The 14,980-nt window shown below is 42.1% G+C and overlaps 3 protein-coding genes across 3 annotated transcripts; 2 read left to right on the forward strand and 1 right to left on the reverse strand.

Annotated features, from left to right (window-relative positions):
- Positions 1-5: 5 nt before the first annotated feature.
- Positions 6-7,324, forward strand: OLAH (oleoyl-ACP hydrolase). The gene is made up of 7 exons (XM_065731309.1): positions 6-82; positions 2,155-2,286; positions 3,891-4,029; positions 4,650-4,749; positions 5,768-5,937; positions 6,811-6,896; positions 7,085-7,324. Exons 2-7 carry the CDS (start codon positions 2,157-2,159, stop codon positions 7,216-7,218), a joined length of 759 nt encoding a protein of 252 aa, XP_065587381.1. The 5' UTR covers positions 6-82; positions 2,155-2,156; the 3' UTR covers positions 7,219-7,324.
- A 384-nt stretch (positions 7,325-7,708) lies between these two features.
- Positions 7,709-10,167, reverse strand: ACBD7 (acyl-CoA binding domain containing 7). The gene is made up of 4 exons (XM_065731568.1): positions 10,131-10,167; positions 8,139-8,256; positions 7,965-8,027; positions 7,709-7,877 (listed from the first exon to the last, which is right to left on the reverse strand). The coding sequence occupies exons 1-4, from the start codon at positions 10,140-10,142 to the stop codon at positions 7,804-7,806; spliced, it is 267 nt and encodes an 88-aa protein (XP_065587640.1). The 5' UTR covers positions 10,143-10,167; the 3' UTR covers positions 7,709-7,803.
- A 346-nt stretch (positions 10,168-10,513) lies between these two features.
- Positions 10,514-13,744, forward strand: RPP38 (ribonuclease P/MRP subunit p38). Its single transcript, XM_065731569.1, has 2 exons — positions 10,514-10,526; positions 12,821-13,744. The coding sequence occupies exons 1-2, from the start codon at positions 10,521-10,523 to the stop codon at positions 13,682-13,684; spliced, it is 870 nt and encodes a 289-aa protein (XP_065587641.1). The 5' UTR covers positions 10,514-10,520; the 3' UTR covers positions 13,685-13,744.
- The last annotated feature ends 1,236 nt before the right edge of the window (positions 13,745-14,980 follow it).

Consider the following 14,980-nt stretch of genomic DNA (forward strand, 5'->3'; position numbering starts at 1 on the left):
TTTGATTCTTTCTTCTCGTTACGCAGCACTGATTCAGCTCTTGGACTGTCATTTCTTGGCACTTGCAGTGGTGATTTTTCAGGTATTTTGCTTCTAAAGTAAGTTGGACTATAACAAGATAAACCTGTATGAATAGAAAGTGTGAAAGATTCTCAGTGACTGGTAATTGTATCATGAAATAGTTTAAGGACTTGACTAAATGCGCTTCTTTCTCATGCCTGCAATTTTGGTGTCACTTATAGAATCGGTTTGAGAAGGAATTCTTCTATTCCTACTTGTCTGTTAAGTTAGAAAGCTTCCAAAATGTTTCAGTTTCTGTCTTTGTGAGGAAGAAGTGTCCGTGTAAATGGGACTGGTGGTACTGATGCTGAGTGAATCTACCTGAGGAATTACGGCTTCTGCTGTGCTGGTTCCACCATACCTCACTGACTTTAAAACTCACATCTTCTGCCACTTGACTTTTGATCCAAGTTGGCTTGGCTTGGTTTTCTTAGAATTTCTTTGAAATAATTCTTAACAGATGTTGATGTTAATGTTAATTTAAATGTGCCCAAAAATTAAAAAAAAAAAAAAAAAAAAGGCTACAGCAACATCACAACAGATTATCTTCTTTCTTCTTTGCTTTAAAACTGGTGGGAATTGCCAACTCCAATACTGCCTACTCTGATCTGGTTGCACTCCTCATACTTTTGTGAGCAGGTAAAGAAGAAGACATGTAGGCTTATTTTAAGAACAGTCATCTTCTCTTGTGTATACTGAGCTGTGTTCACAATGAGAAATAATACCTGTGATGACTTCATGCATTTTGGAAATAATGTTGCCCTTTTTTTGCTACTTATTTTTATCTACTACTACTTTTACAGTCTTTTTCACAGGAACCTGTGAGTTCCTTCTACTGCAGATTTTCTATAAATTCTGTTTCACTGTCATTTCTAAGCAATATATCTGTCTCTGGTATTTCTGTGTGACAGAACAGAACCTGGCATGCAGTAAGCAGCGGGATGTCACCTCAGTGCTCATGTCCACCAGTCTTATCTGCAATAATAAAGGAAAGGAATATCAAGAAAGAAAAAGAACAGTTGAGAATAACTCCTCTGATAGTGAAGACAGTATCTGCTGCTTCAGAACAACGCAGTTGGCATCTTTGGTGCTATTTCTCCTCTCAGTGAGAATGACAGTAGTTACAGATCTTGCTTCAGTGTTACTTCTGTCTATCAGTAATCAAAAGCACTAAAGCTGCTATGCTGAAGCTGAGTGTGGTTCTGGTAACTCCACCATCTCAAAAAAAATACAACAAAATTAGAAAACAGGAAAGGGCAATGATCGTGGTCATGAATGTGGAAGCACTGCCATATGAAGAATACCAAAGCATGTCAAGCTTGCTGAGCAAGAGTGGAGAGAATGTGTCAGACCTCAGAAATCTCTGCTTAGCGGCAGATTCTGAGGGATGCTCATTCGCAGTCCTTGTACAACTACTCTGAGGGCACCAAAAGTTGTAGGGATCAGATTCAGAACAGAAAAGATCATTCTTCATGCAACGGAATATGGTGCAATTCACTGCAAGAGGATGTTGTGGATGCTAACTACATGAATAGAAGGGCAGATTGGATAAGTACACTAATGAGAAATTCATAGATGTTTTCTGTATATAAAGAAACTACATCCAGCTGTTCCCTGAAGATCCATTTTTACTGATTTTGTAGATAGAATACTGAACTATGTGATCATTGTGCTTTCTGTCTTATATTTTGGGATAGCTTCTAAAAGCCTGTGTTTTTGAAGAGCCATCCTGAAACCCCAGATCAATTTCTTTTGCTGCTTGCGATACTCTTTGTGGCCAATGACTCAAATAGAAGAAAATACTGCCAAAGGTGTTGCCCAATGCTATTCCACCATCTCTATAAAAGCATTCTATAAAACTGGTTCTATAAAACTGGTTTTCATTGTTGCATGAAGATTATCTCATATCTAACTTAGTGTTGTCACAGGACAAGCAGCTCTGATGAGAGAGGAAACATCAGCCCATTGTTATAAGTTAAACTTAATGCTGTTTAATTTTCCTTTAACTGAAGAGCCTTGCTCTAGAATAATGTGAGGTTTTTATATTGGTTACTTTTGTTTTGTTTTGTTTTGTTTTTTGTTTTGTTTTCCCAGGCATGGAGAAGGCGATCGTTCGTCCATTTAAAAGACCAAACGCTCTCTGTAGGCTGATTTGCTTTCCTTGGGCTGGAGGTGCAACTTCTCACTTTGCTCAATGGGGCAAACTCTTCAGCAGCTCAATTGAAGGTTTGTCATTAGTTAAAGCAGAAGAAAGCTGGGCAGTCTGAATTGCAGTTACCACTTTTTTTTTTTAACAGAATATTGTGTTCTTGAGAGCACTGCCATCTTTCTTCCTTATATCTGGAAAGGAATTCCACTGGGAATTCACCTTTCCATTAGGATTCTGGGTTTACTAGGCTTCTGTACCACCTCGTACCTTACACTTGACTAAGTTAAAAAGTTATATGCTCAGAGCTAGATTTCAGAAGACCATGCATTATGCTTGCTGCCTCAGAAACTGCTGGTAGGATTCAGAGGCAGCAACACAGTGGGGTATTGTTAACTGTCTTAAAACAAGGCATCAGTAGTGCCTTGTAGAAGAACACTGAGAATCTAAGATGTACCTTTTGAAACTGGGAGGTGGCACAGAACTGATTTCTGTGATCCAGAGCATTTGCATTATTCTGCACTCCTTGCATCAAATTTGAAGTTTAAACAGTGGATTTATAACAGCAACATTACATTTAGTTACAGTGTGAAGCAATTGTCATTGCTGCCAGGCTGTATCAGTGCTAAAATGATCCAATACTGAACTACTTGATGAGGAACCAACGCCTCATCCCGGACCTTCCACAAAGAAAAGAGGAAGTATTTAGCATTAACAGAGGGCATTGCCACTGCAGTTATACTGGTCCTCAAATCGCTTGCACGCTTCCTGCAAATTGTTGCATAAGTCACATCTAGCTTTCCTAGAAATAAATAAATAAATAAATAAAAACTTAAAAAGTAAAGGCTTTTGTTCAGAAGGAAATGCTTCCAATAGAGTTAGTGAGGAGAAGGCCTAGGAACAGCTGCAGGTCCTGATGGGTAAGATGGGATAGCAGCGCGATCTTTCGGATGTTTAGTTGTACTAAAAAAAAAAAAGGATTAGAAACATGATCATTTTTGTCTTGCTATCTATGGTGCTATGCAGTGACTTACTCTGTCTCTTGTAAAATACTTTGTGTCTTACCCATTACTTTCAGAATTTTCAGGAAACCAGCATTTTTTATTGATCTATTCATTCCTTGTTTTCTTTAAGCAGTGAGAGAAAAGTCCAGAATTTTGGAAGGAATGCAATAAAAAGATACACTATGCTCATCGATCTGTATGATGATTTTGCATTTTACTGTGTGCAGCCCTGGAGAGCCTTCCGAGGGGAAAGCAGGGACTGTATGATTCTAAAAGATGGCTAACTTTGTAATGCTGCCCTTGAAAGGATATTCTTTATTGATTTACTTTTATTGAAATTGGTGAATTTTTGGTTGTTATTAGTACTAATAGCAATAAAATTGCTTTGAAACCTCAGCTGAGATCATGACCTTGTCGTCATTTTAAGTGAATTTCTGACTCAAGGCATTTATAGATAATTTCAATGGGAGGGGCAACATTTGTGAGTAAAGGAAGGATGGAGTCTTCATCTGTCTTTAATCGTGGGATTAAATGATAACAGTAGGAATAGCGAACTCAATGTACCGACCGTAAGGATTAATTTACATCACTTGTTTATTTTCAGAACTGATGAGAAAACTGAATGAAAATGTACTGTCTGCACTCGAAATGGCTGTAATTCTTTTCCATCTCTTCTGTAGTGTCCGTTGTAAGGCTTCCCGGAAGAGAAAGTCGCGTTAAGGAGCCTTTTGCAAAAGACATGACAGCCGTCGTTAACGACATCACTAGTGCTTTGCTGAAAGATCTGCAAGAAAAACCATTTGCATTCTTTGGTCACAGGTGACGTTATACACATTTTCAGCTACCCCGGTGAAAGAACTTTGTGTAGTTATGCGGCTCTCTTCACAAAACCCACTGGCAGACACATTTCTGCAAAGGTTTTGTCAAGCCATACTAAAAGATGCTGCTGATCCCAACGAAAATTATATATTTTAAATTACTTCTATATGAAGTCAGGCACAATGTCTTCTGAAAATGGCAGTGCTGTGATTTATTTATTTTTACACTAATAAATTATAATTGTTTAGTGTTAACATTTGCGTCAGCGTTTACTCCTTAATGAATGCATGAGGTGAAACAGTTGTTAAATGAACATGCTCCAAAGATCACTTAGTTCTAATTGTTCAACGTAACTCTCTTTACTGCAAATTTGGGAGACTACTACAGTAAATGTAGGCAAAAAAGATCTGATTTGTAGAACTAGCCTGTACTGAAATGCATCTTGAGTTAATTAGATAATTTCACTATAATTCACATCATAATTACAGAACCGTAACATTCACTATATTTACAATTGCTGTCACTGTTAAAGATAGCCAGTTAGCACTAACATTCAATTTAGGTTAACATTCTCTTGATTTTACTTATACTTTTTACTTTATTTTCTCTTTTTGCTGCAGTTTTGGAGCTTACATTAGCTATGCAGTTGCGGTACACTTGAAAGAAAAGCATGGACTAGAGCCGATCCATCTTTTTTTATCAGGGGCATATGCCCCACATGTAAGTTACAAAATCATTATCAGTGCAAAGGAGAACAGCATATTTGCTTGCATGAGTAAAACACTTGTGGTATCCTTTTACAGTATTGTATATACCAAGTGCTTTAAAACAAAGCAAGCTTCAGACCATATGCAGAAAAAATGTTCTGATTTCTTTGAGGAAATCTTTCTGAGGTGGATGGAGAATTCCATTGGAGTATTTACCACAGCTAACCTTAACCAAAAGAGAACAATCTCCTTGATCTTCTCAATACTCTATTATTTACTATGGTCTTTGGCTTCATAGTAGAAAAAAGCAGCAAAAATAAAATGTGAAGTTACACTCCTTTGTAAGTGAAGTAACTGTCTTACCTGAATTCTTCTCAACCTCCCACACCAGATCTCAGTGTGTTTGCCCAGTTATTCTTTCCCCTTTTAATCCTTTTTTGCTTTCGTCATTTGCCCTCAGTACCTTCTGCTTCTGATTTTCTGGTTGTTCTGGTGGTTCTCCAAGTCCTTCTCAGTAAAGCAACAGTGACTGGGCTTTATCCCAGCCGCCCTGCATTCAGTTGTTTGTGGTTTCCATTCTTCTCTTCCCGGGGCTTCTTAACAAGTGTGCTTGAGTATGAGCTAGTGTTTCATGGCATTAACTGATTCCTGAACATTTCCATAACCACTAGGTCACTCCAGTCGTACATTAGTGGGCACTGTGCCCACGAGCTGGGCTTTTCTTTCTCTTCACTGTTTCATTCCTTGTATTTCAATAGCGAGAGTCAAACTTCAAACAAAATCAAATTCATTGTGATGTGTCTGGTATTCTCAGTGTTTTTCTCACCTACCATCAGTTAGCAAACACTGTCACCTAACCTGCTCCAAGAAGTGTTCTCTGCTAATGTTAAGCTGATCAGCCACCGAGTACTGGTGATAGATAATCTTCCTACTTTTTTACTATAGCAATTCTTAGTGAAAATATTATTTGAAGGGGTGTGTACTATGGTGTATTATTCATTGCACCTGATCTTTTTGTCTGGTGCTCACAGTCTGAAGCATTTCTTCTGATGGGAAAAGTAAATGAAGCAAAAGATGAAGACATTCTTGAACACGTCAAATTCTTAGGAGGAACTCCTTCTGAGTTTCTGAAAAATGAAGACATCAAGAAGCACTTGATACTTACTGTAAGAGAAGATGTTAGCATTCTTCAGACATACTCGTAAGTTCTATAGTTTTGTATTACATTCCTACTTAAAAAGCTTTAATTCTGCCTGATCCTTTCAGGTAGGCTATTTTTTTATTCCTCCGCAATTTGCTCTAGTTTCTGCTATTAAAATATATGAAACAGTAGACAGGTTTCTCCTTAGCGTGCCTTTCCTTTCTCTGTGGTACTTCTGCCATAAATGAAAACACTACTCAGTGAAACTGCTGCTACTGTTATTGCAGTAGTGAATATGTCATGGTAGAACTGCAGTTCTACGCAGCATCCAAAGTTAGTAGCCACAAAGTGGAACGGTTTCACATCCTTTATTGTTTTCTGAGGCTAACGAGCTCAGCTAACGATGCTTCAGGATCACACTGTTCAGCCTCCTGATCCATGGACCATTAACCTAACCAGATGAAAAGAATCCTTCTTCTAGGAACCAAGAGGAAACTTCTGTCCCACCTACATCCTACAGCTAGCTCACCTAGTGGAGCGGTTAAGCTTTCTCATCCTGGCAAAGAGAAGGACCCATTTTGGCCCTAGGAACCTGACACTGATAAGGCTCTGCAATATTAGAACTTTATTACAAACAGAAAGCATACTTTTTATTGTCAGGGAAGATTTTTGTTGCAGGTTGAAGCTCTTTTTTCCTAACTGTTGGGTCATTTTTTCTTAAACTTGAGACATAAATGCAGTAGCGTGAGGAGTTAAGAATCTTACAAACACATTAAATTCCATTTCCTGATGTTCTGCACAATTTAACCCATAAAGTTTATGTTGTTTCTGAGTAGAAGGATATAACTATTCTGTATGTAGAGACAAAAACCCAAATATAGGTAATTTATGGACAGGGAAAGTTATGGTAATAAAACTTTATTATGTTCACAGTTTTGAGAAGGTAGAAAGGAAAACCATCTTCTCTTGTGATGTCACCTGCTTTGATGGCTCTGAAGAAACAGTGCATGAGGCAGAAGGTACTTTGCTTAAATGTTTTTCCTTTTCTGGTTAGGTTAGGAATTTCCTTGCTGTAGCAAATCACTTAACGAGCAGAGTTGCAGAAAGCAGTTGATAAGGGATTTAAAACAATTACTAACCAATAATTTTGTAGTTGTTACATAAAATGACCGCAACATTTCTCTGACACTTTCAATATTTCTTTCAGCCTGGCTCAATATAACCAGAGGAGATACTTCCATTTACAGTCTTCCTGGAGGTCACTTTTATCTGCTGGACCCTTCTAATGAAATTTTCTTGATAAAACACATAACCAAGTGTATAGAAAATGCTGCTCTATGAGTATTACCCTCTATTTTAATAGCAGGTGTAAGATTAGTCCACGGCACTTAATAATTAAGTCATTTTTTTCTGCTGAATTACACTGTTATGCCTAAAAGTTACTCAGTTCCTCCAGAAGATCTTCGTTGTAATTCTTCAAAAGGGTTTAAAGAGTTGTTCTGATTTTTGAAAATAAACTTTTAGCTTTGTGTCTTAGAAATAAAACACTTTTTGCCTTTTCCCTCTCTTCTCATTCAGCACGTGCATAACTCTTCACTTCATTCAACATCAGCTGCAAAAAATGTCAACTACTATGAGCCACTTTACCTTTAGAGCTTCTCTGTGTGTACTGTAAAAAATACCGAATATAATTTGATACCCCAAAAAATCCACAGTTCTTACAGAAGCATTTATTTAATAGGCTCAGATTTATTTAGATTAAGATACAGGCTACAGATATAGTACGTGTGTGAACACAGTGAGGTGGCTCACGTGTAAGTTATCTTACTGTTAGTTTACACAACAACCAGTTAGTACTGGGATTTCCTCAGCAGAGTTAGTTCATTAACCACTGAGAGTTACTTATTAGTGTGATCTCCAAGCTTTCTAAATCCCATATTTTTCTATCACTGCTTTTGCTTTAGAAATATAGGCATTCATGGCGTCCTCCTTCGATATACCTGCAAAGAAACATAGGAGTCATTATATTTTCTCATTTGCCATCCTATTGAAGTCAATGCATGAGGTAAATTTAATTGCTGTAACACCTCTCTTCATGTTCCACGCCTCCCATTTGGCTTTGCCTTTCATATCTAGCATTCCTGGACATTCTGCCAAAACAAATGCAGAATTCATTCATTAATTACCATGCAGATTTAAAAAACATTTTCTTGTTTTCAAGATATGGGGTAAATCTGATATATATATATGAACAGAAATACCAATATTAATATCTCCAACAGTAGCTTGTTTGTAGAACCCATATAGTTCCTTCAGTTCTTCATCAGTCGGTCTTGCTTTCAATTTTCTTACATCTTCTGCAGCCCCATCAAAGTCAGCCTAATGCAAGAAGAACACAAAGTATTAGTTTGCCTCTGAAAATTAGTTTGCCTCTGAAAGGGTGCGCTTAAAACATTTATCATAGCAAGCAAGGTAGTTCATTAGATGGTTTCTATTACTCATACGTTTAGTGGTAAGTCTAGGATTTTCTCATGAACAAGGTTTAATAAAACCTTTAATAAAGCACTGGCAGCACAGGGGCAGAATTCAGGCGTTCAAGGCCTAAGATTTTGGTTAGCCCTGCAGAGGTCAGGCAGAGGGATCTGATGGTCTTGCAGGTCCCTTCCAACTGAACCACTTAATTCCAAAACAAGTATTTCACTCTTAGTCCCAACACCAGTAGATGTGACATACCTGGCCCCACGGACCAGCGACTTACACCACTACCACCACCTCTGTATTACCCATACAGTACCAACAACAGCACCACTCCTGCTCAGCTCAGCCACCAGCAAGATGAAGAATTGGCATCAATATCAATACACAGCCAAGTTGCCACAAGTGACTGAAGATTATGCAAGTTTTATCTTCATCTTTACACTGCGGCCACTGCAGTGTGTAAGCCCCTGCCAGGACAGGCTTAGAAGGACTGTGCAATTTGGTGGGAACCTCCTGTATGCCTCGAGTTGTTTTCTGAACTAAGGTCAGATAAAAGAATGAGCTAGAAGCATTAGACCTGTGCAGGCAAAAGACAAATTAAAAAACCAACCCACAATACGGATGCCATTGTTAGCTTCTTACTTTTCTGTACTTTTATTCTACTTGGATGTATATGAAATATGACCAGCTAGCGTTTCGAAAACATGCAGCACACATCTTAAACAGCAATAAGTGTATGGAAATGAAATTTCAATGTCAAAAATTCTTTTCTTCTCCCTCAATCCAATCATTGTGCATGGATTTTGCTGAGGATTTGCTTGCTTACACAACATGCTTAGGAGCGGCCTTTAAAATATAATATCCCTTAATCATGTGCTGATGGAATTCCCCTCTAAAACTCAAATCAAAAGCAGGAATGTATCTATAATTTATATATACATATGTGGACGTAAATGCACACACACACACATTAAAGATGAGCTCAGAAATTATCAGACTGTTATCATAAACAGTGATAGCAAAGAAAGAAGCCAGAAAAATCTCTTCATTCTCAGCAGATTTTAGCAGTTTGCAAAACTCAGAGATGCTTCCTCAACGCAGTTTGAGTCGGTGATCATAAGGGCTGCGGGCAGCAGCAGCCCTTTGAGATCTGAGCATCCCTTTGAGTACCGTTTAGAGCTGAGGCGGCATGGGTACAACGCATCCATAAGGTCTGAAACCCAAGCGGGCAGGGTTCCGTGCTCCAGACACCGACTTTTGGGCGATCGCATCACCGCGTGCAGCACATCCATCGGGGCTAACGCGTTCATTTCCTAGCGTGAATTTGGCGGCGTCCCGCTGCGGGCTTGGCAGCTCCGGCCCTCGGAAGGAGCTGGGTCAGAAGGAACAACGAACCCTCTGTGCCGCCCCACGGATCTGCAGCTCAAAGCGCTGAGCTACGGCCAATGCCCCCGCGCCTGGGCCTCTCACATACACACACAGGCAGGCATGGCAGCGAGGGCAGGACAAAGGGATGGAAGGTCTTATGGAGAAAGGAAAGCCCGATAGAGAATAACGGCCAAGCCCGCCCGGGTAAGGCGCGCATCCACACGTGCCGCACTGCTGGAAAGGAGGAAACGTCCTCAGGAGCCGCTGTGCGTGCACAGAGGGAGGCAGAAGCTCTCCTACCTCGAAACGCAGCTGCCCGAAGATGCGCACGCCCTAAGAACTCCCTCCAAAGCTCCGCACGCTGCCCAGCCCAAAGCCGAGCCCCGTGCCGCGGGGTCACCGCTCACCTGCAGGGCCATGGAGCGGCGAGGACGCGCGGTCCGGCGGTGCTGAGGCCGCGAGTGATGCCGCCCCGCGGGTCCCGCTGCCGTCACGGGGCCGAGCCGCTAATGCTGCTGCTGGGGGCGGCCCTGCCCGCGGGACCGGGCGGGATTGGAGGTTCTCTCCCAGCCAAAGCCATTCTCTTAAGGGACAGCGCAATCGGCTCCGTAACGCCTCGGCTGCCCCCGCCCGGCGGTGCCGGAGCACGGCGGCGGATGGGGCGGGGCGGGTTCGTGCTGCTGCCGCGCGCGGGCGCGTTCCCCCCCGTCCCGTTTTCATGGCGTTGTGATTTAGATGCGGTCTCGTCGTTCTCGGCGGGAGCCCTCCACGGAGCGTTTGGAAAGCGGAGCTTTCGAATGGAGGTAAGCGTTGGAAGTGCTCGGCGTTGTTGATCTGTGCTGGCAGCTGTGGGTCGTGAAACCGACAGGCGCGGAAGAAGTTGGGTTTTGCTTTCCTTTTTGCATCTTCGCTTTAATTCCTGTGCCTGCACGCTTGTTTTCCTCAGTGGCGTCCATTTTGAAGAGGCACATGCGGGGCTTTCTCGCCGTGTTCTGTCTGACACGCGAGTTTCCTGCAGCCCGTGCCTGATAGCTGCTGCAGGAGGTCACGGGGTTCTGCTGGGCACGCCTGTTCTTTACTGGTTTCCGCCATGATGGCGAGAGGGATAGCAGGCAGCAGCTCTGAAAAGGCCTGGCAGAACAAGTCTGCAGCTCTCACAGACTTAGGGTGACTGTCGTGGCGGTGCAGAGTCCAGCAGGAGGCCTGCACTTAGTGGGGATCCTTACCTCAGGGATCGGTGCTGGGTCTGGTCCTGTTCAACATCTTCATCACTGACCTCGGTGAGGGGATAGAGTCCACCCTCAGCAAGTTTGCTGATGACACAAAGCTGGGAGGAATGTCTGACATGCTGGAAGGCTGTGCTGCCATTCAGTGAGACCTGGACAGGCTGGAGAGTTGGGCAGAAAGACACTGGATGAGGTTTAACAAGAGCAAGTGTGGAGTCTTGCACCTAGGGAGGAATAACTGCATGCACTGGCACAGGTTGGGGGATGACCGGCTGGAGAGGAGCTCTGAGGAGAGGGACCTGGGTGTCCTGGTGGATGACATGTTGGCCATGAGCCAGCAGTGTGCCCTGGTGCCAATGGCATCCTGTGATTCTTAAAGTGCGTGGCCAGCAGGTCGAGGGTGGTGATCCTCCCCCTCTACTCTGCCCTGGTGAGGCCTCATCTGGAGTATTGTGTCCAGTTCTGGGCTCCCCAGTACAAAAAAGACCAGGATCTCCTTGAAAGAGTCCAGTGGAGGGCTACAAAGATGATAAAGGGCGTGGAACACCTCCCTTATGAGGAGAGGCTGAGATACCTGGATCTGTTCAGCCTTGAGAAAAGAAGACTGAGGGGATCTGATCCACATCTATAAATATCTAAAGAGAGGGAGGCCAAGGGACGAGGCTGGACTCTTCTCAGCAGTGTGTAGCAATAGGACGAGGGGAAATGGCCACAATCTGAAGCATAGGAAGTTCTGCACAAATGTGTGTGGGAACTTCTTCACAGTGCAGTGACGGAGCAGTGGCACAGCTGCACAGAGAGGTGGTGGAGTCTCCTTCTCTGGAGATGTTCAAGACCCACCTGGACACCTACCTGTGCAACCCGGGCTAGGGAGCTGCTTTGGCAGGGGGGTTGGACTCGATGGTCTCTAGACCCTTCCAGCCCCTACAGCTCTGTGATTCTGAGAGTGCTGAGGCATCAGCGTGGCCCTGGCTCTCCAGGCAGCCTTGTGGTGTTGGATGCAGAGGACAAGGTGGGACAAAGGTCCTGCAGGGCATTTTGTAGGCTCTTCTGAGAGTACTAGGAGAGTATCCCCATGTTTTAGTTTAAATGGTAAAGCAGTTTAGCAAGGAGATGAATGGTAACCCAAGCACGAGTACAGAGACTTAGCAGTGAGTGAGCTGGTAATCAGAGCATGCCTTCACTTGGACTGGGTATATCAGAACTGGAACAGTTATCCTTAATTTGCTCCAGTTAGATTTTTTCATAACCCTAAAGGCACAGCCTAGTTGATGCAAAAGAACCCGTTTGAACTTTCCCTGGCCTGCAGAGGATGGCTTTCCTTCACGGAGAACGTAATTAAGGGGCTCTGCTGCCTTCTGTCATAGCTTCTAAATGGAGACAAATGTAAGACATGGATAAGTATGAAAAGGCAAAAGAAAATTAAAAACATCATCCTAATTGAATCGAGGAACTTGGAGCTTGTTTCATGTTGCAATTCTGAAGCCTTTTCATGTCAGAGTAGTTCTAAAACACAACGGTGCAGCAGTGAAAACTGGTCTTAGAGAACTTGCACCTTTTTTTTCTTAATTTCCTTTTTTTTTTTTTTTTTTTAAATAATCTGTGGAACCTAGTGCTATTTTCATTCTGCTTCAGCTTCAGAAGGGTTTCCCATCAGTGGTGTTGCCTTGCTGGAAAAATGCAAGTAAGCTGTGCCTTGCTGAAGGGTTATTAAGGATTAGCACTGAGCTGGTGTGCAGATGATTGCTGCCAGCGTCACTTTTGAGCTGAGATCTTTCTCTTCCCCATTCCCAAGAGGAACTTTTAGTACTAAGTCCACAGTGAACAGTGTGGGATTTGAACTACTCTTTGCGTTTTTCTTCCTTCCACAGCTAGGTGGCGAAACAGAACAGAGCCTCGGGACGCCTGTAATTCCAAAAGGGACTGCGTCGCTTCGTAAAGCAAAGAAAACCACTGTAAAAACATGTCTAGATAACCCCTTCGTCATTCAGTGGAAAACCATAGATGGAGATGGTATGCATTTCATATTACAGACCTTGGAAGAAAAGATTAAATGTATTGGACTTAAAAAGATTGAGACTCCAAGAAAGAAAAAACGTTCCACTGCAAAAAACTCAACGGAAAGCAGGTGTGATGCTTCCAGCAATGAACTCCCTGCAGAAGAAGAAACAGAAGGCCGTCGACAGGCACCAGGATGGACAGACATGGGCATCAGAAGACAGCTTGCTATTGGAATTAATGAAGTTACAAAAGCCTTGGAGAAGAACGAACTGCTTCTCTTGCTGGTGTGCAAATCTGCAAAACCTGCCATGATCACATCCCATCTTATTCAGCTGAGTGCAAGTCGAGCCACGCCAGCAGGCCAGGTTCCCCGTCTCAGTGAAACGGTAGCGCCGCTTCTTGGCTTAACATCCATTTTAGCACTCGGCTTTAAAAGGCAGTCCGATCAGTTTACCGACGTAATAGAAGCAATAATTCCAAAGATACCCGCTTTGGAAGTGCCATGGTTTCAGTACCAACCTGAAGGATGTGTGAAGTCAGATGCTGATGAAGCTGAGCAGCCTGCAGAGACGCCGGAGGAGGAGCTCTCAAGCCAGAAGCGGAAGCGGAAGGAAAGCAATCAGCTCCATCTTTCACATGTAATATTGCAGCCTTTGAAAATCAAGAAGGTTGTTCCGAATCCAAATAAGATAAAGAAACCACCTCGCAGGAAGAAAAAAGCTTTTTCAGCATAACTGGTTTTAGTTCAGTTCATCAGATGACAGTGATTTTTAATGTACAGCTGTAACTGAACTACTTTGTTAAGCTTTAGCAGCATAAAGCAGGTGAACTCAAGGCTAACTCATCTACGACGCATCCAGGTGAAGTTCCTTCTGCTTCAATAAAGAATACGGCTCAAACTTGGCTGTGAGTCTCTATCTGGAGATAAGCATTTCATTGGCAGTTGGAGATCACAAAGTTGAAATGGTTAATGAATGTCACAAAATGATCTGAGGCAAAACAAGCACATCTTTAGAATTAATATAAAGTGCTAAGCAAATTTTTTTTTAAACACATGAACATGCTTCAGACAGAACTGATGTTAATGTAATTACACGTTAAAAAAAAATCAATACCAAAATCAAAAGTTTATTTAAACAAGGTCCATGCCAGTATAAGTTTTAAAGCTGGTTCAATGCTTGTTTCAAGTAAACAGCTGTAACAGCACAGGTAGACTTCCCCTCGGAGCTTTTGTCCTTTCCTCTGCTGAACGCTAAGCTTGTTTTGGTCAAGAATGTATGCAGGCTTGGACTCAACTCTACCTGCTGCCAGATACGCTGAAAGAAAAATGTTCTTTCATACACAGAACAAAATACTGCTGCATTTTTGAAAAACAAACTTCTATATGCGAACTATTAATGCACATATCCCATGAGAAAACAAACTAATCTACACTCAGTTTCTAAATGGAGTCTAAAATTATTCTCCAGGAAGTTCAGATATGCCATGTACCGCTGAATGTGAAGTAGCAGATGGCAGCTACAGTCACTACAACAGACTAAAAACTTGAGTTTCCTTTACTTTTACTGATGACTATGAGCAGTTTCTCAATGAAACTGTTTTTGTAGGAGGGAAATAAATAGTGTTGCAATTCAAACTGCAATCAAAATGGATAGTGCAGGAATGTATTAACTATTAAAACTAACAGTCGATACTGTGGTACTGTAGAAGAGCTGAGAACTCTGTTGTTCCTCAGATGGAATTTACATTGTGTAGGTTTCAGGGCTCTGCTAACTTAGTCTTCTGGTGCTATCAGCTGGTTCATCAGTGTTTTGGATTCACTGAGATGGTACCAACTACGAAAGGAGGCAGTAGCAATGGTTCTATAGTCACAATGCTCCTTGTAAACAAAGCAGACATTTAATGCCAAAGTTTTGCCCTTCCTTGCTGAGGGTGGCAAGGAGAAAGGTGATTTTTTTGTTTTGCCTTGCTTCATAGTCCTTCACTGAGGTCATTTACTTTGGCTTTTTAGACACATAAAATTGTGAAGG

Source organism: Cyrtonyx montezumae, unplaced genomic scaffold (assembly GCF_038088225.1).
Source record: "Cyrtonyx montezumae isolate F1298 unplaced genomic scaffold, pur_monq_1.0 scaffold_14, whole genome shotgun sequence".
Classification (NCBI taxonomy): domain Eukaryota; kingdom Metazoa; phylum Chordata; class Aves; order Galliformes; family Odontophoridae; genus Cyrtonyx; species Cyrtonyx montezumae.